General features: G+C 34.2%; 1 protein-coding gene across 2 annotated transcripts in view; it reads left to right on the top strand.

Moving 5' to 3' along the window:
• SUCLA2 (succinate-CoA ligase ADP-forming subunit beta) overlaps window positions 1-17,548 on the top strand; it is a 44,150-nt gene that overhangs the window by 14,434 nt on the left and 12,168 nt on the right. For both annotated transcript variants that reach the window (XM_030310683.1, XM_032595396.1), the window contains exons 3-6: window positions 2,615-2,714; window positions 2,903-3,065; window positions 13,514-13,642; window positions 16,334-16,472. In XM_030310683.1, the coding sequence (XP_030166543.1) occupies window positions 2,615-2,714; window positions 2,903-3,065; window positions 13,514-13,642; window positions 16,334-16,472 (531 nt within the window). The remainder of the gene's footprint in view (window positions 1-2,614; window positions 2,715-2,902; window positions 3,066-13,513; window positions 13,643-16,333; window positions 16,473-17,548) is intronic.

A 17,548-nucleotide genomic window follows, 5' to 3' on the forward strand; every position in this document is an offset into this window, starting at 1 on the left:
TAGATTTTTTACGAATTCGTCCCATTTTTTTTTTTTTTTTGTTTATTTTTGAGAGAGTATGAGCACAGTTGGGGGAGGAGCAGAGAGAGAGAGAGAGAGAGAGGATCAGAAACAGGCTCTGTGCTGACAACCGAGAGCCCCATGCAGGGCTTGAACTCATGAACTGTGAGATCATGAACCTGAGCTGAAGTTGGATGCTTAACTGACTGAGCCACCCAGGCGCCCCAAATTTATTCCATCTTTAAATGTTCTTTTATTCAACACTCAGAAAATATATGCTAGGAACCCGCCCAGTAGCTTGAGAACATCAATAACCACAATCAAGATTTTGCCCTTCTGGTCTATATTCTAGTGGGCGAGCAAAACAATAAATGATAAACATGAGGAAATTATGTATTATGTTTGAAGGTGATGAATTCTATGGGGAAAAAAAAGGACAGGGTAAGGGGGATTGGTCACAGGTAGGCAGTTCGTAGTATCAAGTAGAGTGATCAGGGTAAGCATCATGGACAATGGTATGTAAGAAGAAAAACTTGAAGGGAATGAGGACCTTTCTCAAGTGGATATAGGTATCTTCTTGTATCTGAAAGTAGAGCATTCTTGTGAAACATTTTATAAGCCAAAATGGCATAAAGCAAAAGAGCACCTACCAACAATTTATATGGAAATGTTTTCAAGCATTCCCAGACCCAACAGATGACCCCTCCTAGGCTTTTCTGATTCCTTAGAACACATCTTGCTAACAGAGATGCACAAAATAAGTCGATAAAGCACAGACGCTCAGAGACACAGTTCAAAGCTATGGTGGCTTGATGCTGAGGCACTGAATTTAGTTCCTGGGTAAGGAGCTTGGTGGGGCCACTCTTGCTGTTCGGGGTGCATGCTGCCTCTGTAATGGCTCTGCAAAACAAGCACTGAACGTTCTTATAGAAGTGAAAATCATTTTCGGATTTCTTTTGGTTAGTGAAAACATACTGATGTAGGTCTTTTGTAAAAGCAAAGTGATGTAATGCGAACTTTTGAAAAACAGGGGATTCTTGTACTTGGATGACCAATATTCCAGGTGGCAGGAGCATTAGAGCCAAGTCCTGTAGGCAGGAACATGCCTGGAAACAGCAGAGACTAGTGTTGCTGGAGTGGAGTGAGCAATGAGGAGGTTATAGGAAGAGTACTGGGAGATTCTATAGGGCCTTTAGGCCATTGTAAGGAGTGTGAATTTTACTCTGAGTAAAAAGGACATTGCAAGGTTTTAAATAGAGGAGTGATGTGCTCACTTTGCTGCTTTGAGAATGCTCTGTCAGGGACAAGGGTAATGTAGGTGAGATATAATGGTGGCTGGGACCAGGATCCAAATGAGGTGATGAGGAGTGGTCAAGATTCTGGATAAATTTTGAAGATAGAATCAGTATGATTTCCTGACTGAATGGATATGGAGTGTGAGAAAGAGGGTTCTTTTAAATACTGCCTTGACTGACTCAAAGAGCCATCTTCTGGCTTCTAAATGTACACTCATTTACATCATTAATTTTCTAAATATTCTTTTGTAATAGTTTAAGTGTAAACTTTAAGTCATTTCTTACTGGTTTTATCACAAACTGCATTTGTTACCTCTTTGATTTGGTTGCTTTATCTGATTAGGTGGGAGTCCCCTCTCATTCTGCATGGTGTGGGCATGGATTGGTAGTTATATCCCAGAGACTGCTTTGGGCTTATAAGGAATAAGGATAAAAGTGTCCCTAACCCTGACCTCAAGGCTTATTTTGCCATAATGTAATACTAGTGTTTCACTGCTAGTATAGGCAAAATGCTGTAAGAGGGAAAATGAGCAGGTTCTGAAATTCTCCCTCATTCTGAGGGAGACTCAGAATGCCCCTCCAAAAGCTATAGCTCTGGATCATGAATGATGAGTGTGGTACCTAGGCTGAACAGCTGGTTTGCTGATTTTCTTCAGCACTTTAGAAAGAGGAAGATAGAAGAGAAATCAATCTACCTGTTAAGAAAAATTCACAGTATTTATTTAAAAGATTATTTATTTTTTTAATGTTATAAACATAACACCCCTGAATCTTTTGATAAATATAATTTAATTCCTGATAATACTCCTCATAATAGTATAGCTCAAGAATGTGTATATTAATAGGTCTCTCTGTTAGAGGAACAGTGTGGTATCAATATTGGCACTCACCCCTTAAGTCATGGTGTATTTCTGCACGAAGTAGCATTTTTAACTCAAATGTTCACAGAATAGCAATTTTACATGTGAATAGAAAGGGAAGGAAATGTTGGGAAGACATTTGAGTCTCAATTTTGTACTTTTAATATCTTCCAAAGCACTGGATACTTAAAGTGTTATAGAAAAGGAAAATTATTTTCAGTGTACTTTAAGGAATGGTGTCATATGAGTGGCTAGTTTAAGTTGTGGATCTTTAGATGATGGATGTTTTAATGTTCTAATCTAGAAAATTTATACATGTGGAATACTTCATTTTTTGACACTGTGGGTAAATGAGACTACTACATTTGATAATATCACTTAATATGTATGCTTAATAACAAAATACTGTCTTGAATGCTGTTACGTGCTGCTTATCTAACAGAAGTGTTTTTCTTCTAGGTTCAAAAGATGTTGTGATAAAGGCACAGGTTTTAGCTGGTGGTAGAGGAAAAGGAACATTTGAGAGTGGCCTCAAAGGAGGAGTGAAGATAGTTTTCTCGTAAGTCATGTTTTTTAAAGCAAAATCATTATTAAAGAAAAAGATATATTGTAAAAATTGCCCCTTATTATTGAACTGATGAAAATGCTGAAATTTAAATATTAAATGAGATAAAATTTTGGCTGTCATGTGCTTTTGTTTTCCTCAGTTGGAGGGGAAAAGAATTTGAGTTCTTTTTCTTATTTCAGTCCGGAAGAAGCAAAAGCTGTTTCCTCACAAATGATTGGGAAGAAGTTGTTTACCAAGCAAACGGGAGAAAAGGGCAGAATATGCAATCAAGTGTTGGTTTGTGAGCGAAGATATCCCCGGAGAGAATACTACTTTGCAATAACCATGGAAAGGTCATTTCAAGTGAGTAATTGTAGACATGATACTTTAGGATGATTTTATTACATTCAGTTTCAAAAGTTGATTTTTGCTATTTCTATGGGAAGGATTAAAAAAGGTATCCATAATCTATTTGTATGTGTCATGAGCACAATTTTTATTTTTGTGTCATTAAAAAAAAAGCATGGTTAATGCCATAAAATTTAATATATAATATTGTGGTAATAAAAGCTATAGGCAAAACTTTGCTGAAATAGAATCCACAGGACTTCTAAATTGTTAATTTGCTAAGAGCAACTTAAATGCTCTCGGATTCCTCTCCAGATTCCCTAGACTGAGAAAATAATTTCTAGCAGAGTAAAATCTAATAAAGACAGTTTCTGAACCCATTAAAAGAATGTGTTTCCATGGCTTCATCTTCTTTTTCAACCTTTTGGTGTTTTTTTACAGTTTGGGGTTTATTTCACTAGCTGATTTGGTATTTGGCAAGTTGAAGGGTGACATTCACTAGCAAACAATATGATTCTAGGGAGCATAACCCTAGCTCTGCTCTCCTCTCTTTATGGAACCTAAAATGCTAGCATTTAAGGCACCCGGGGAAGAAGAAGACCTTTCATAGACCCGTTGCCATGGAGAGAGCATTGATAATCATTTTATACTCTAATTATTTGGCTTTTTGAGTACATTAGTTACACTAAATGGGCTGAATCTTTGTGCTGTATACCTTGTTTTTCCAGGCAAGTTGAGTACGTATTTGGAAGTCCTAGTAAGGATTTGATGTAAATTACACAATCACACAATGAGTAATACAACAAAAATTTTAAGAATAATGCAATTAGTTTTTGTATATAAAACATCTTTTTAAAAAGCTATTTTCCATACTGTGATTTTTTTTTCTTACAGTTAATTACATGTTCTGGTAATGTTTGAGTGATATTATAAAGTGTCTTTCATAACTTAATTTTTACAAGAAAGTATTTCTTAAGGTATAACACTAGATGGTAGTAAAAACCCACTCAGGATATAAGATAAAAGACATTGTTTTATTTGTAAGTAATATGTTTACCATTATAGGTTTCTCTATATGGTAGAATTTAGATTTGTAAGTTATTTTAGAAATCTCATGACAATAACCTAATATATTTTACACATTAACAAAAATTACACTTTTATAAATTCAGTTGTTTTCATTACATTTTCTTTTCCATTGATGTTTTATATCAACATCTTTCATTTTGTTATTTTGTTTTTACTTTTTGTTATAGAGATAGGAGTCCTATAACGTTGCACATTCAGAGTACCTCATTTTGATTGGAGTAAATATAGCAAACTGAATATGTGTTATTAAAGATCTAAATATAATACACTGACTATATTTTATTAAAGATATAGCATTGGGGAAAAGAACCAAATTTGAATTCATTTTAAGAACTTGAATTTTTAGAGAATTATTTGAGTCTCATTCAGAAAGATGTTTTCATTTATATTACATAGTTGTAATAATTCAGATTAAAAATTTGATAGTACCAATAAAACCATTTGGTCAGATGTGCTTTGATGCTGTCATGTTAGACCAGTGTAAGAGTTGGCTGGTGTTACTTTTTGGGTTATGACAAGCTCTTGGGGGAATCTCTATTAAATAACAAAAAATCAGCTATTTAAACTGAAAAGAGAAGAGCATTTTTGATTGAATTAAAATTCTGTGTATAGGAGTCAACTGATCATAAAATATTGATTTTGTTCCTTATCTGTTTTTAGGAGTGAGTCATAGGCTTTATTGGTCTTCTTTAGTATGTGTGAAATCAGGAAGCTTGGGCAGATATATATCATATTTACCAGATTTGGTATGCCAAAAAATCAATTTAAGTAGCTCCTCTGTTTTGGCACTTGTTAAAAATTAGATTTCTTAGCATTTACCCAGTGCCTGTTGGGTACTTTTGGGCTGAGACAAATCTAATTTAACAAATCACATTTGCAAAATATTTTCATTTATTTTTCTAGTAAGATATTGGAATCTGCTGTAAATGAATGGCACATTTAACTATGTCAAGTTGTTTTTACTTTCCTTGGAATAGATATAAAATGTGCCACAAGAATTCCAAATTTTATTTCCCATACTTATATTGTTTTTAAAAAAGGTCTTTATTTTATTAAGTGACTTATTTAAAATTCAGACCTATTTTAAGGCAAATTTTTTTTTGTGGTACTAATGAGAAGAGGAATTTAGGTTAAGAAGGAGAAAATAGCATTATTCATTTATTTGAAATTACAGGTATTTGCTAGAATTTAATTATTCTGAACGTTTATTACTAAAATTTAAAAGTTAAAACCAAATCACTTAAACAAACAACATTCATTCAGCAGTCACGACCAAATGCAAAACTATAGTCATTATTTTAACTGATTTATATTTACTTTTGTAAGCTTTCTTCTGACCAGCTGTCTACAGTTTGGGGGTTTCTTTCTAATTGGTTGGGAATTAGTACAGAGAAGGGCTGTTCACTTTATTTTATGTTATTATTTCATATGGTTTTTTTTTAGCCTTCCCCCCGCCGCCCCCCAACTTACAGCTAACTCTTGGAGACCTAATCATTACTTCAATGAGGATTTAATATTATCTTTTTCCCTCAGACTTTTATGTGGCTTTTTATTTCTCTTATCAGTATATATTAAAGAAAAGTAAAACTAAAATAAAGTGTTCAAATATTTTAAATGTTTGTTGGTTTCTACCTCTTTTGTTGAAAAAAATTACATTTTAGGGTTATCTATAGTTAAATTTACCTATATTCTACTTCAGTAGCATGCTGTTAGTTTGGTATTAGTTGAACAAGCTCTTCATAAATGAGTCGCCTCCCCCCTCCCACTTTAGATCTTTGTAAAAGCTCTAGCCTTGCTAGAGAGGATATGAAGAATACCTTTTCATTTGAAGCTTATAGAAGAACTAAAAATTAGAGTATAATTTCAAACATTTTTCTTTACTTAAGCTTACTACTTTTCTTGAGGCTGAGAAGGCACAATTAATTCTTTCATTAAAAATTTGTCTGCTGTATATGTTGTAGTGAGTTCTGACACCAAGTACCCAGAATTGGGCCAAACCTCACAGGTTAAGGGTATAGTCCTCCACATGCCTGTGTTCTCTTCAGACACCAGCCTCAAGTTTTGGGTTCCTTGGGTTACTCTTAATGCCCACTAGCTGGCTAGAGATCTACTTTCTGTTTTTAAGAGTTTGACTGTTGTAGATATAGTCAAACCTCATGTAAGTGGAATCATGCAGTATTTGTCTTTTTTGTGACTTGTTAATTTTACTTAGTGTAATGTCTTCAAGGTTCATCCATGTTGCAGCATGTGTCAGGATTTCCTTTTTAAAATTTTATTTATCTATTTTTATTTTTTATATTTTTCAAGTTTATTTTGAAAGAGTACACATGTGGGGCACCTGGGTGGCTCAGTCGGTTGAGTGTCCGACTTCGGCTCAGATCATGATCTCAGTTTGTGAGTTCGAGCCTCACGTCAGGCTCTGTGCTGACAGCTCGGAGCCTGGATCCTGCTTCGGATTCTGTATTTCCCTCTCTCTCTGCTCTTCTCCTGCTCACATGCTGTCTCTCTCTCAAAAATAAGTAAAGATTAAAAAAAAAATTAAAAAAAAAAAAAGAGTACATGTGTGAGTGGGGAAGGGGCAGAGAGAGAGGAGAGAGAGAATCCCAAGTGGGCTTCATGCTGTCAGTGCCAAGCCTGATGTGGGGCTCAGTCCCATGAACTGCTGATATCATGACCAGAGCTGAAATCAAGAGTCAGGATACTTAACTGACTGAGACACCTAGGTGCCTCACGATTTCTATTTTTTTAAAGGCTGAATGTATTCCATTGTATGTGCATATGTATAGTTTTTCTTATTTTCTTTATTTTTCATCTCTTGATGGACATTCAGGTTTCTTCGTCCTGACTATTGTGAATAATGTTGCAGTTAATGTAGGTATGCAGATGTCTATTGAGATACCATTTTCAGTTCCATTGGATATATACCTCAAAGTGGGATTGCTGGATCATATGGTAATATGGTGTTTAATTTTTTGAGGAACCTTGATACTGTTTTTCACAGTGGTTCTACTATTGTACATTTCTACCAACAGGGCACAGGAGTTCAATTTTTCCACATCCTCACTAAATGCTTTTTTTTTTTTTTTTGACAGAAGTTATTCTAACGGGTGTGAAGTAATATCTCACTGTGGTTTTGATTTGCATTTCTTTAATGATGACTGATAATGAGCACCCTTTCATATACTTGTTGGCCATTTGTATATTGTTATGAACTGACTGTTTATCCCCCCCACCCCAATTCATATTTTGAAGCCCTAAGCCCTAATGTGATGATATATGGAAGTGAGCCTTTGGTAATTAGGTTTATGTGAGGTCATGTTGCGACTATGAGGTGGAATGCTGCTATAACAAATCGATAAAAATGCTGAAGTGGCTTTGGAACTGGGTAATGGATGGAAACTGAAAGAGTCTTGAGGTATGTGGTAGAAAAAGCTGGGGTTATTGTGGAGGGACTTTTGAAGGTGATTCTGGTGAGGACTCAGAAAGAAAAGAGCTGTAGAGAAAACCTCCATCTTCTTAGAGAATATATAAATAGTCACGAATAGAATGTTGGTAGAAATATGGGTAGATATAGATATGGAAAGATCATTCTTTTGCGGTCTCAGACTGAAATGATGAATGATGGAAAAAAGGTGATCCTTCTCACAATGTGGCAAAGAACTTGGCTGAATTGTGTTTATGTTCTAGCGTTTTGTGGAAGGTAGAACTTGGGAGGGATGAATGTTTAGCTGAGGAGATTTTTAAGCATCGTATTGAGGAAGCAGCTTGGTTCCTTCTGACTACTTACAGTAAACTTTGGGAAGAGAGAAACAAATTGAACAAGGGATTGTTAAGCGAAGCAAAAAGATATCAGAATTTAAAGATTTGGAAAATTCTCAGCCTGCCTAAACTCCAAAAACTAAGAAAGCTATTTGGAAAAGAATATGAAGGATGTGGCTGAAAAACCATTTGATAAGGAGATTAGTATGAGTATGAACCATGAACTGTGAGAAATAAATGCCTGTTGTTTAAATCACCCAGTTTACTGTACTTTGTTATGCTACCATAAGCTGATGAAGATCTGCATTTCTCTGAAGAAATGTCTATTCAAGTCCTTTGCACATTTTTAAATTGGATTGTTTGGGTTTTAGTAATTGAATTGTGGTTCTTTATATATCCTGAATATTAATCTCTTATCGTGCATATGGATTGCAGATATTCTCCCGCTCTGTAGGTTGCCTTTTCACTCTCTTGATTGTTTCTTTTACAGTGTTGAAGTTTTGAGTTTGATTTAGTCCAGTTTGTCTCTTTCTGATTTTATTGCTTGTGATTTGATGTCTTATCCAAGAAATTATTGCCAAATCTAATGTCATGAAGTCTTCCCCCTGTTTTCTTCTAGGAGTTTTGCTGTTTTAGATCTTCCATTTTGGTCTTTAATCCATTTTGAGTTAATTTTTGTTTATAGTGTAAAGTAAGGATCATCTTCATTAATTTGCACGTGGATATTCAATTTCTCCAACACCATTGTTGAAGAGACTATCCTTTCCCCATGTGTAGCTGTGGCACATTTGTCAGAGACCGTTTGACTATATATGAGGATTTATTTCTGTGTTTCTGTTTCATTGGTTTATATGTCTGTCTTTATGCCAGAACCATACTGTTTTGATTACTATAGCTTTGTTATGTGTTTGAAACTGGGAATTATGAGGCTCCAGCTTTGTTTTTCTTTTTCAAGATTATTTTGGTTATTCAGGATCCTCAGAGAGTTCATATGAATTTTAAGTTTCTTTCCTTTCTTTTTTTTCTTTTTTTTTTTTTTTTTCTTTCTATTTTTTCAAACAAGGGACAATGGAAAAATACCGTATTGGGAGAAAGTGCTAGTAGGGATTGCATTTAATCTGTAGATTGCCATGGGTAGTATTGAACATTTTAATAATATTAAGTCTTCCAGTCAGTGTCTTTCTGTTTATTGTGTCCTGTTTAGTTTCATTCAGCACTGTGATACAGTTTTCCTTGTACAAGTCTTTTATCTTTCTGATTAAATTTATACTATTTTATTCTTTTTGATGCTATTGTAAATGGGATCATTTTCTTTAAAAAAAAATTTTTTTTTAACGTTTATTTATTATTAAGAGACAGAGCATGAGCATGTGAGGGGCAGAGAGAGGGGGAGGAACAGAATCTGAAGCAGGCTCCATGCCCTGAGCTGTCAGCACAGAGCCCGACGCAGGGCTCGAACTCACAAACTGTGAGATCATGACCTGGGCCGAAGTTGGATGCCCAACTGACTGAGCCACCCAGGAGCCCCGGGATTGTTTTCTTAATTTCCTTTTCAGATTGTTCATTGTTAGTGTATAGACATGCAAGATATATTTGTATATTGATTTTGTATCCTGTGACTTTGCTGATCTCATTTATTAGTTCTTAAACACTTTTTTGGAGGTTCTTTAGAGTTTCTGTATCCAAGACCACATTGTAAACAGAGGTAATTTTACTTCTTCCTTCCCTGTTTGGATACCTTTTATTTCTTTTTCTTGCCTGATTGCTCTGGCCAAGACTTCCAAATATCATAGTGAATAAAGTGACAAGAATGAGCATCTTTGCCTTTTTCCTGATCTTAGAAGGCAGCTTTCAGTTAGTTGTTTGCCATTGATTATGTTGGTTGTGGGTTGTTTATATATGGCCTTTATTATGTTGAGGTAATTCTTTGTATTCCTAGTTTGTTGAGTGTTTTTATAAAAGGATGTTGACGTTTTTGAAATGCTTTTTCTGCATCAGTGGAGATGATCATGTGGTTTTTGAATTTGATTCTGTTAATGTGGTGAATTATTTTGATTTTTATAGGTTGAAACATCATTGCTTTCCAGGAATAAATCCCATTTGCTCATGATATATAATCCTGTCAGTGTGTTACTGAAATTGGTTACTAGTGTTTTGTTGAGAGTTTTTGCATCAATATTCATCAGGGATGTTGGTTAGTAGTTTTCTTGTGGTATCTTTGTCTGGTTTTGGTATCAATGCTGACCTCGCTGAATGAATTTGGAAGTGTTCCTCCCTCTTTAATTTTTTGGAAAAATTTGAGAAGGATTGCTATTAGTTCTTTAAATATTTGGTGAAATTCTTTAGTGAGGTCATTTGGTACTGGGCTTTTCTTTGTTGGGAAGTTTTTAATTACTCATTTAATCTCCTTGTAATATATCCAGATTTTTTTTTTCTTCAGTACTCATTTTTGGTCTATTTTGTGTGTCTAGGAATTTATCCATTTCTTCTAGGTTATCCAATTGGTTGGCATGTAATTATTCATAGTAGTCTCTTATCCTTTTTGTTTCTGTGGCATCCATTTGTAATGTCTTCTTTTTCACTTCTAATTTTTGTTACTGTGTTTTTTCTTTTCTTAGTTTACCTAAGGGTTTGTAAATTTTGTTGATCTCTTCAACAAACCAGATTTTAGTTTTATTAGTTATTTCTGTTCTATTTTCTTTTATTTATTTCTGCTCTAATCTTTATTATTTCTCTCTTTCTGCTAACTTCGGGTTTAGTTTGTTCTTTTTCTAGTTCCTTGAGTTATTAAAAAAAAAATCCATGAGCTGGCTGCTTTTCCCCAATTTGTGAGAGCTATGTTGGCTTCTTTCTTCAGTGTTATATGTTCTGTGGTGGTGCCCTAACTGCTGAGCTCTCACAGGCAATTACAATATGCTTTTCCCAGTCAGTTTTCTAAGTTAGGTAAGACAGAAATCAGTTCCTTCAGTAGTCCCCTGAAAAGCAAGAATGTTGGATGCATATTCGACTTTCCCTTTTCCTTCCCAAGGGAGAAGCACAGCATTGGGCTATTTCTCTTGATCTTAAGCTGTGTCAATCAATCTAGGGGAGGGGCTGACTTGGATGAAATGAAATGGCTTTTTTTTTTTTTTTTTAACCTGTTTCATTGCAGTTGAACCTAAGGTACTACAGTTTCCTAACTGGTTTCTGGCATTCCTATAAAGAGATTTACTCTCCTAAAAAGGAATAAAAAATTCAGATCATATAATATTAAGTTAGTGTTTCTGTGGGAGAACGAGTCTAGGGCTTCCTGTTCTACCATCTTGGTCAATCTGATGTCCACAGTTTTTTGGGGGTGCTTTAGTAAATAGGTATGGTGGATTAAATCATTGACCACTTTGTTGAGCTTAAACTCCAGGACCCCTTTCCTTCCAGAAGGTTGGGCTGATATCATGTGGCTCAAAGCTCCAAACCTCTAATCACAGTGTTTGCCTTTCTGTCCTTTGCATGCCTTCTGCCTACCTGAGTCATCTCCTTTGTATTAACTTGGGCCTACCATGAGTCACCTCATTAGCATAAACTCTAAGTTGTACTGGATGGTTTAAAGGTGCTTTTCAGACATTGGGGATAAAGGCCAGCCAAATTCTTTATTACACATGCATATTGAAATCTAATCACATAATGTAAAATTTAAAGGGTGCGAAGATGTACAAGGAAATATCAGTCTTCCACCCACCCCTGTTTCTCAGCCCCCCAGTTTTTCTCCATGGAGGCTGGTACTATTTTTTAAATCATTTTTTTTCACCTAAGTAACAGTTAATTCCCATAAAAAGTAGTAGGTTTTTCCACCCTTTGGCTATTGCTTATTTTGAGGATTTGAAGGACTATTTTGTTCTCCAAACAGTAATGAATACATTTATATGAATGAATCCTTTACTTTAAATCTTGAAATGAGTTTGTTACTGAAACACACTAGTTCCTGGGATAGAAAAGTGAAAATAATCTTTTGCTTTTGTTTTTTTCCCCATGAAAGTCATGCTTTCTTTTCTCCTGGATTAAGAATACTATGTTCATTGTAAAAAAAATTGAGGGGGGAGAATAGTGACACATAGGGTAACAAAAGTCTTACCATTTAATGTTTTCCCATCTTTTTTTGCAGTTTGTGTGATTAGTGAGTGGTTGCACATTTAAACATACTTTATGTTAAAAAACTTCACATAGTTTTGGAAAACAGTATGGAGGTTCCTCAAAAAACTAAAAATAGAACTACCCTACGATCTAGCAATTGCACTACTAGGCATTTATCCATGGGATACAGGTGTGCTGTTTTGAAAGGACACATGCACCCCCATGTTTATAGCAGCACTATCAACAATAGCCAAAGTATGGAAAGAGCCCAAATGTCCTTCGATGGATGAATGGATAAGGAAGATGTGGTATATATATATACAATGGAGTATTACTTGGCAATCAAAAAGAATGAAATCATGCCATTTGCAACTGCATGGATGGAACTGGAGGGTATTACGCTAAGTGAAATTAGTTAGAGAAAGACAAAAATCATATGACTTCACTCATATGAGGACTTTTCAGATACAAAACAGATGAACATAAAGGAAGGGAAACAAAAATAATATAAAAACAGGGAGGGGAACAAAACAGAAGAGACTCATAAATATGGAGAACAAACTGAGGGTTACTGGAGGGGTTGTGGGGGGGGGCGGATGGGCTAAATGGGTAAGGGGGAACTAAGGAATCTACTCCTGAAATCATTGTTGCACTACATGCTAACTAATTTGGATGTAAATTTTTAAAAATAAAAAATAAAATAAAAAAAAATAAATAAAAAAGATTTACATAAAACCTCTCAAAATGTAAATCTACTAGGAAAAAAAAAACTCACACAGTTGAGAATAGAATCTAGAGTTTTATATCATTTTTTCCTGTATAACACTACTGAGATCATTTTCCTATACCTTAAATAATCTTCAGTAATATAGTTTTACCATTTCCTTGTTTTTGCATGTTTCCAGTTTTGTGCATAAATTAACAAATCTATTAGATTATTTTGCTTTAAGGTTTTTTTCTTGATTGATTTTAAGAGACTTAAAAGTTAATTATTTATTATTTTTATTTTATTCATGATCATAGTCAGAACTATTGTTTCAAGGTAAGTAATTTTTACTGACTTGCAGTAGGTCTAGAGCTTACAAAATTGACTTTTATTTATTAGACTTTTTAAAAATATCAGTATCTTTTTAAGTGATTTTTAAAAATGTCCTTTAAACAATAGTTGTCCTTCAGTTCTTAGGAAAAATTTGTAGGTTATATTTTATATGTACATATTTATATTAACTTAATTTGGTATAAGTTTTGTGTATATTTTTAATCTTTTTGTCTCACAGGTGAGCTCTTGTCTTCCTCTACTTTTTCGCTTCTTTTCCATTATTTCAGTTGAACATTTATAAAGGAGTATTGTGCAGGAGATGTAAGGATAAATTCTCAAGGAAGTTTGAAGATAGGAGTGGGGAGTGATAGATACATAAATCTGATAGTGTGCATAAATAGGTTTTAAAATTTTATTGATGGGTCCAAAAATAAAATCTAGATGTTTTGGCTGTTTCCCCTCTTGCTAGGGTCCTGTATTAATAGGAAGTTCTCAAGGTGGTGTCAACATTGAAGATGTTGCTGCTGAGACTCCTGAGGCCATAGTTAAAGAACCTATTGATATTGTAGAAGGCATTAAAAAGGAACAAGCTGTCCGGGTATGTTGTATTCTGAAGAATTTCTAGCTAGCTTTATTGGATAATTGTAATACTTAAAAAAAGAAAGAGAATTAACTTTGTATAAGTTAAGTGATTGACAAAACTTTTTTAAAAAACTTTTTTAGTGTCAATGCATGTTAATATCTTGTATGGAATTGAAGCCTTTAAAGTATCTACAGTAGGGGTGCCTGGATGGCTCAGTCAGTTAAGCATCCAACTTCTGCTCAGGTCATGATCTCACAGTTTGTGAGTTCAAGCCCCGCATTGGGCTCTGTGCTGACAGTTCAGAGCCTGGAGCCTGCTTCAGATTTTGTGTCTCCCTCTCTCTCTCTGCCCCTCCCCCACTCATGCTCTGTCTCAAAAATAAAGAAATGTTAAAAAAAATTTTTAGAAGTACCTACAATATTTTCCTTAAGTATTTTAATACTTGTCTTTAAAAGGCAAGGATTATTTTAATTAGCCCCTATACCATTGTCATACCTAGTAAAATTAATAATTCTTTATAATCATTATCTACCCATTCATTCAAATTCCCTTGTCTCAAGTTTTTCATTTTTTTTTCTTTTATAATTTGTATATAATTTCTCAGGCGGATTATCCTCTACTTATTGGTATTTGACTTTTTGCAAAAATCATATTCACCCTTAAAGAATTTAAGATTTGTATGAGAATTATAATTTGTATGAGTTGGGATCCATATAAGGTCTTTCATTGCTATTGGTTATTGTCTCATAGGTCTTTTTCTAATTTATAGGTTTTCTTTCCCTCACTCTCTTCATCCTTCTTTCGTTTGTTGAAGCAACTGGGGTGATTATGGTTCATTGTTTATCATAGCCTGGATTTTACATACCCATGGTGGCATTTAATGTGTTCCAATCTCCCCTTTGTTTCCTGTAAATTGTATGGAATGGTAGGGACACTGTCTTATACATTCCTATGGAGGGAAGTGGTTGATGGATACTTTTGAGAATCTGATGAAAGCTATGGGCTTTTAGTGTCTGCACATAAACAATAATTTTTGCCTATACTTTAGTCTTCTGTACTGTCCTTTTTTGTGTGCTTATTCCCCACTTTCTGTCCACCACCTTCTCCAAAAAAACAAAAAAAAACAAAAAACCCAACCGTGAAGTTTAATACCATAGCCTGTGAGAGTTGACTGTTAAGGTTGGAATACTGCTATTAAATTGTTTAGTTTGGATATGAAAAATAAGTGACCCATCTTAAAAGAAAAGTTTGAATGTTAAAGTTTGAATGAAATTAATGTGTATTAGTGGGAAACTGTCAAAATAAGCTTATGATATTGAAGTACAGTAGAGCAAGAATTTTTGACTAGCACAAAAGTTTAAAGGAGATAGCGAAATTACCTTGGTAAAGTCATTGAAGCAAGATAATGGTATAAAGGTTTAAAGGGGACAGAGAGAGACTTGATTCATTAGGTAGTTATGTGAGAATGATGACTGCACAGTTAAATTTAGATGAGAAAGAATACTTGATTTCGAATAACACTTGAAGGAATAATCTACTCAGGTTATAGCTTTTTGAGTGAAGAGCAGAAATGCTACCTAGCACAGTGTTTGGCAAATTAATGTCTTTCTGGGTTGATCAGAATTCTGTTGCAATTCTCAAATATTTAGATCTAAAATGGTAGATTATAACCTAGTGAAAATCTTTCTTAATGAAATAATATTTAATTATTTCTCATTTATTTCATATTATTCTCTATATGAAATAAGTCTTAATTGAAAATGCCATTTTTTTTTGGCTGATTATCCTCGTTACTTACTGGTATTTGACTTCTTGCAAAAATCATATTCACCCTTAAAGAATTTAAGATTTTCTGTAATTAAAATTCAAATGTATTGCAGCCTTAGATAGTAGTTAGAAAAGAGGAAAACCTCCTTCATAGTGTTCTTGAGCAATTGCAGCAGTTAGAATAAATATATAGACATGTAGCTTCTATATCAGTGGTCCAGAATTGCTTATGGAACTTCAAAAATTATGAAAGGCTTGGTCCACTGTAGGACTTGTAAACCAGAACTTCTAGTTTGGAACTTTGGTATGTGTATTTTTTAAAAAGCTCTTCAGGTATATATCTAGTTAGGAATCTCTGCTCAAGACTATACACCCCTCTATTAGAATAGAAGCTTAAGTAACTGTATCTTTTGGGCCTGTCTTATATTAGATACTCAGTAGATTTCTGAATGAATGCAGTTATACTGGTTTGACTGAATGTGTCCTAATTGCTTGGTAGACACTGTTCATAAATTACTTAAAAGGTAAAATCAAGTGATTTAATATTTTTGCCGTCATTTGGACCATTGGGATTGTCAGTCCACCTTTTATATGTCTTTTAATAAAATATAAGCCTCTTTCAGTTTAGGTTTGCCATAAGGCTTAGAAGCAATATGAAGGCAATGGAATAAACATTGGAACTGGAATCTAGTCAGGACTTAACTTCTCTGCATCTTTCTCATTTGTAAAATGGCCATACTACTTGTCTTGTGGGAATTTTGAATAAAAAGTTTTATTGAACCATTTAGTAGTAGTGGCTGCTATTTCAGTCATTCATGTTTGACTACAAACAATTCATACTTATTATTTAAGTGATAAGCTAGAAGGTTTTTATTTACAGTAACAATGTTGATTGGACGTACGCAACATACGTATAATAAAGAGACAAATTGATTTCAGCTTGCACAGAAGATGGGATTTCCACCTAATATTGTGGACTCTGCAGCAGAAAATATGATCAAGCTTTACAACCTTTTCCTGAAATATGATGCAACTATGGTAGAAATAAATCCAATGGTAGAGGATTCGGATGGAGCCGGTAAGGGATCTTTTCCTTTTTATCAAACACTGATTCGTATTTATCCACCAATTGTACGCTTCAGTAAGGAAGTTGAATTCATAAGGAAGTGAACTCTTTCCTATGTAGAAACTTACTTTATAATAAATTGAATGTGAACAAATACGAAGGATAAATACCTATTAAAACAAACACTTAAAATGTATATTTATGTACACACAGGGAGGTTAAAGCTGCACTGTCCAGTATGGGGGCTACCAGCCACACGTGGCAATTAAAATTTATTAGAATATTCCTCAGTTGAACTAGTCACATTGCAACTGCTCAGTAGCCACATGTGGTTACTTTATCAGATAGCACACATACAGAATATTGCCATCATTGCAGAAAGTTCTTTTGGGCAGTGCTGATGAGAGTAATTAGTGTGGTAGTGAGTAAATGGCAGTAGTTTTGAGGAACTAGCCCTCTTAGTCTCCCACAAGTTTCAGACTTTAGAGTTGTCATGGGTCTTTATTATACAAAGGGTAGAGTCTGGTACTTGCTTCCTTTTAATATTTCTATCCAACAGAGAAGTAAGATTAGCTTGTCACTTTGACACCTTTTCCTTTTGCATGTATTTAAAGGAAAATCAGATTCTGAATGATCATACCTTCCATGTATAGCCATTTTAAAAATATAAGTTGCATTATTGTAGCCTTAATTTTTCTTGATACTTTATATTAACTGTATTACTTGATTTTGTTTCAAGTCACTTTGGATATTTTAATCTCTTAAGCATTTATAGATCACTTTTCACTTGTATACTTTTAATTAGGTACATACTTTATTATAGAAATGGATTTTTAGTTGGTCATTTATATGATTGTGTAAAGAAGAATGAGTAAATTCTCTTGTGATTATAGAGGTCATTTATAAAACTAAAAAATTTTTTTATAAAGAGTAAAGGCTGATGCACATTTTCAAAATGAAATGTTCAGTGAAGGAGAATTATTTGTATAAAAGTTTTTTTGTTTTGTTTTGCTTCTGTAATAATAACATTGAAAGCAAGACTCCTGAATTACTTTCAGCTGTGAAATTCTACAGCCATATTCTGTTGG

This window comes from Lynx canadensis, chromosome A1 (genome assembly GCF_007474595.2).
Source record: "Lynx canadensis isolate LIC74 chromosome A1, mLynCan4.pri.v2, whole genome shotgun sequence".
Lineage (NCBI taxonomy): Eukaryota > Metazoa > Chordata > Mammalia > Carnivora > Felidae > Lynx > Lynx canadensis.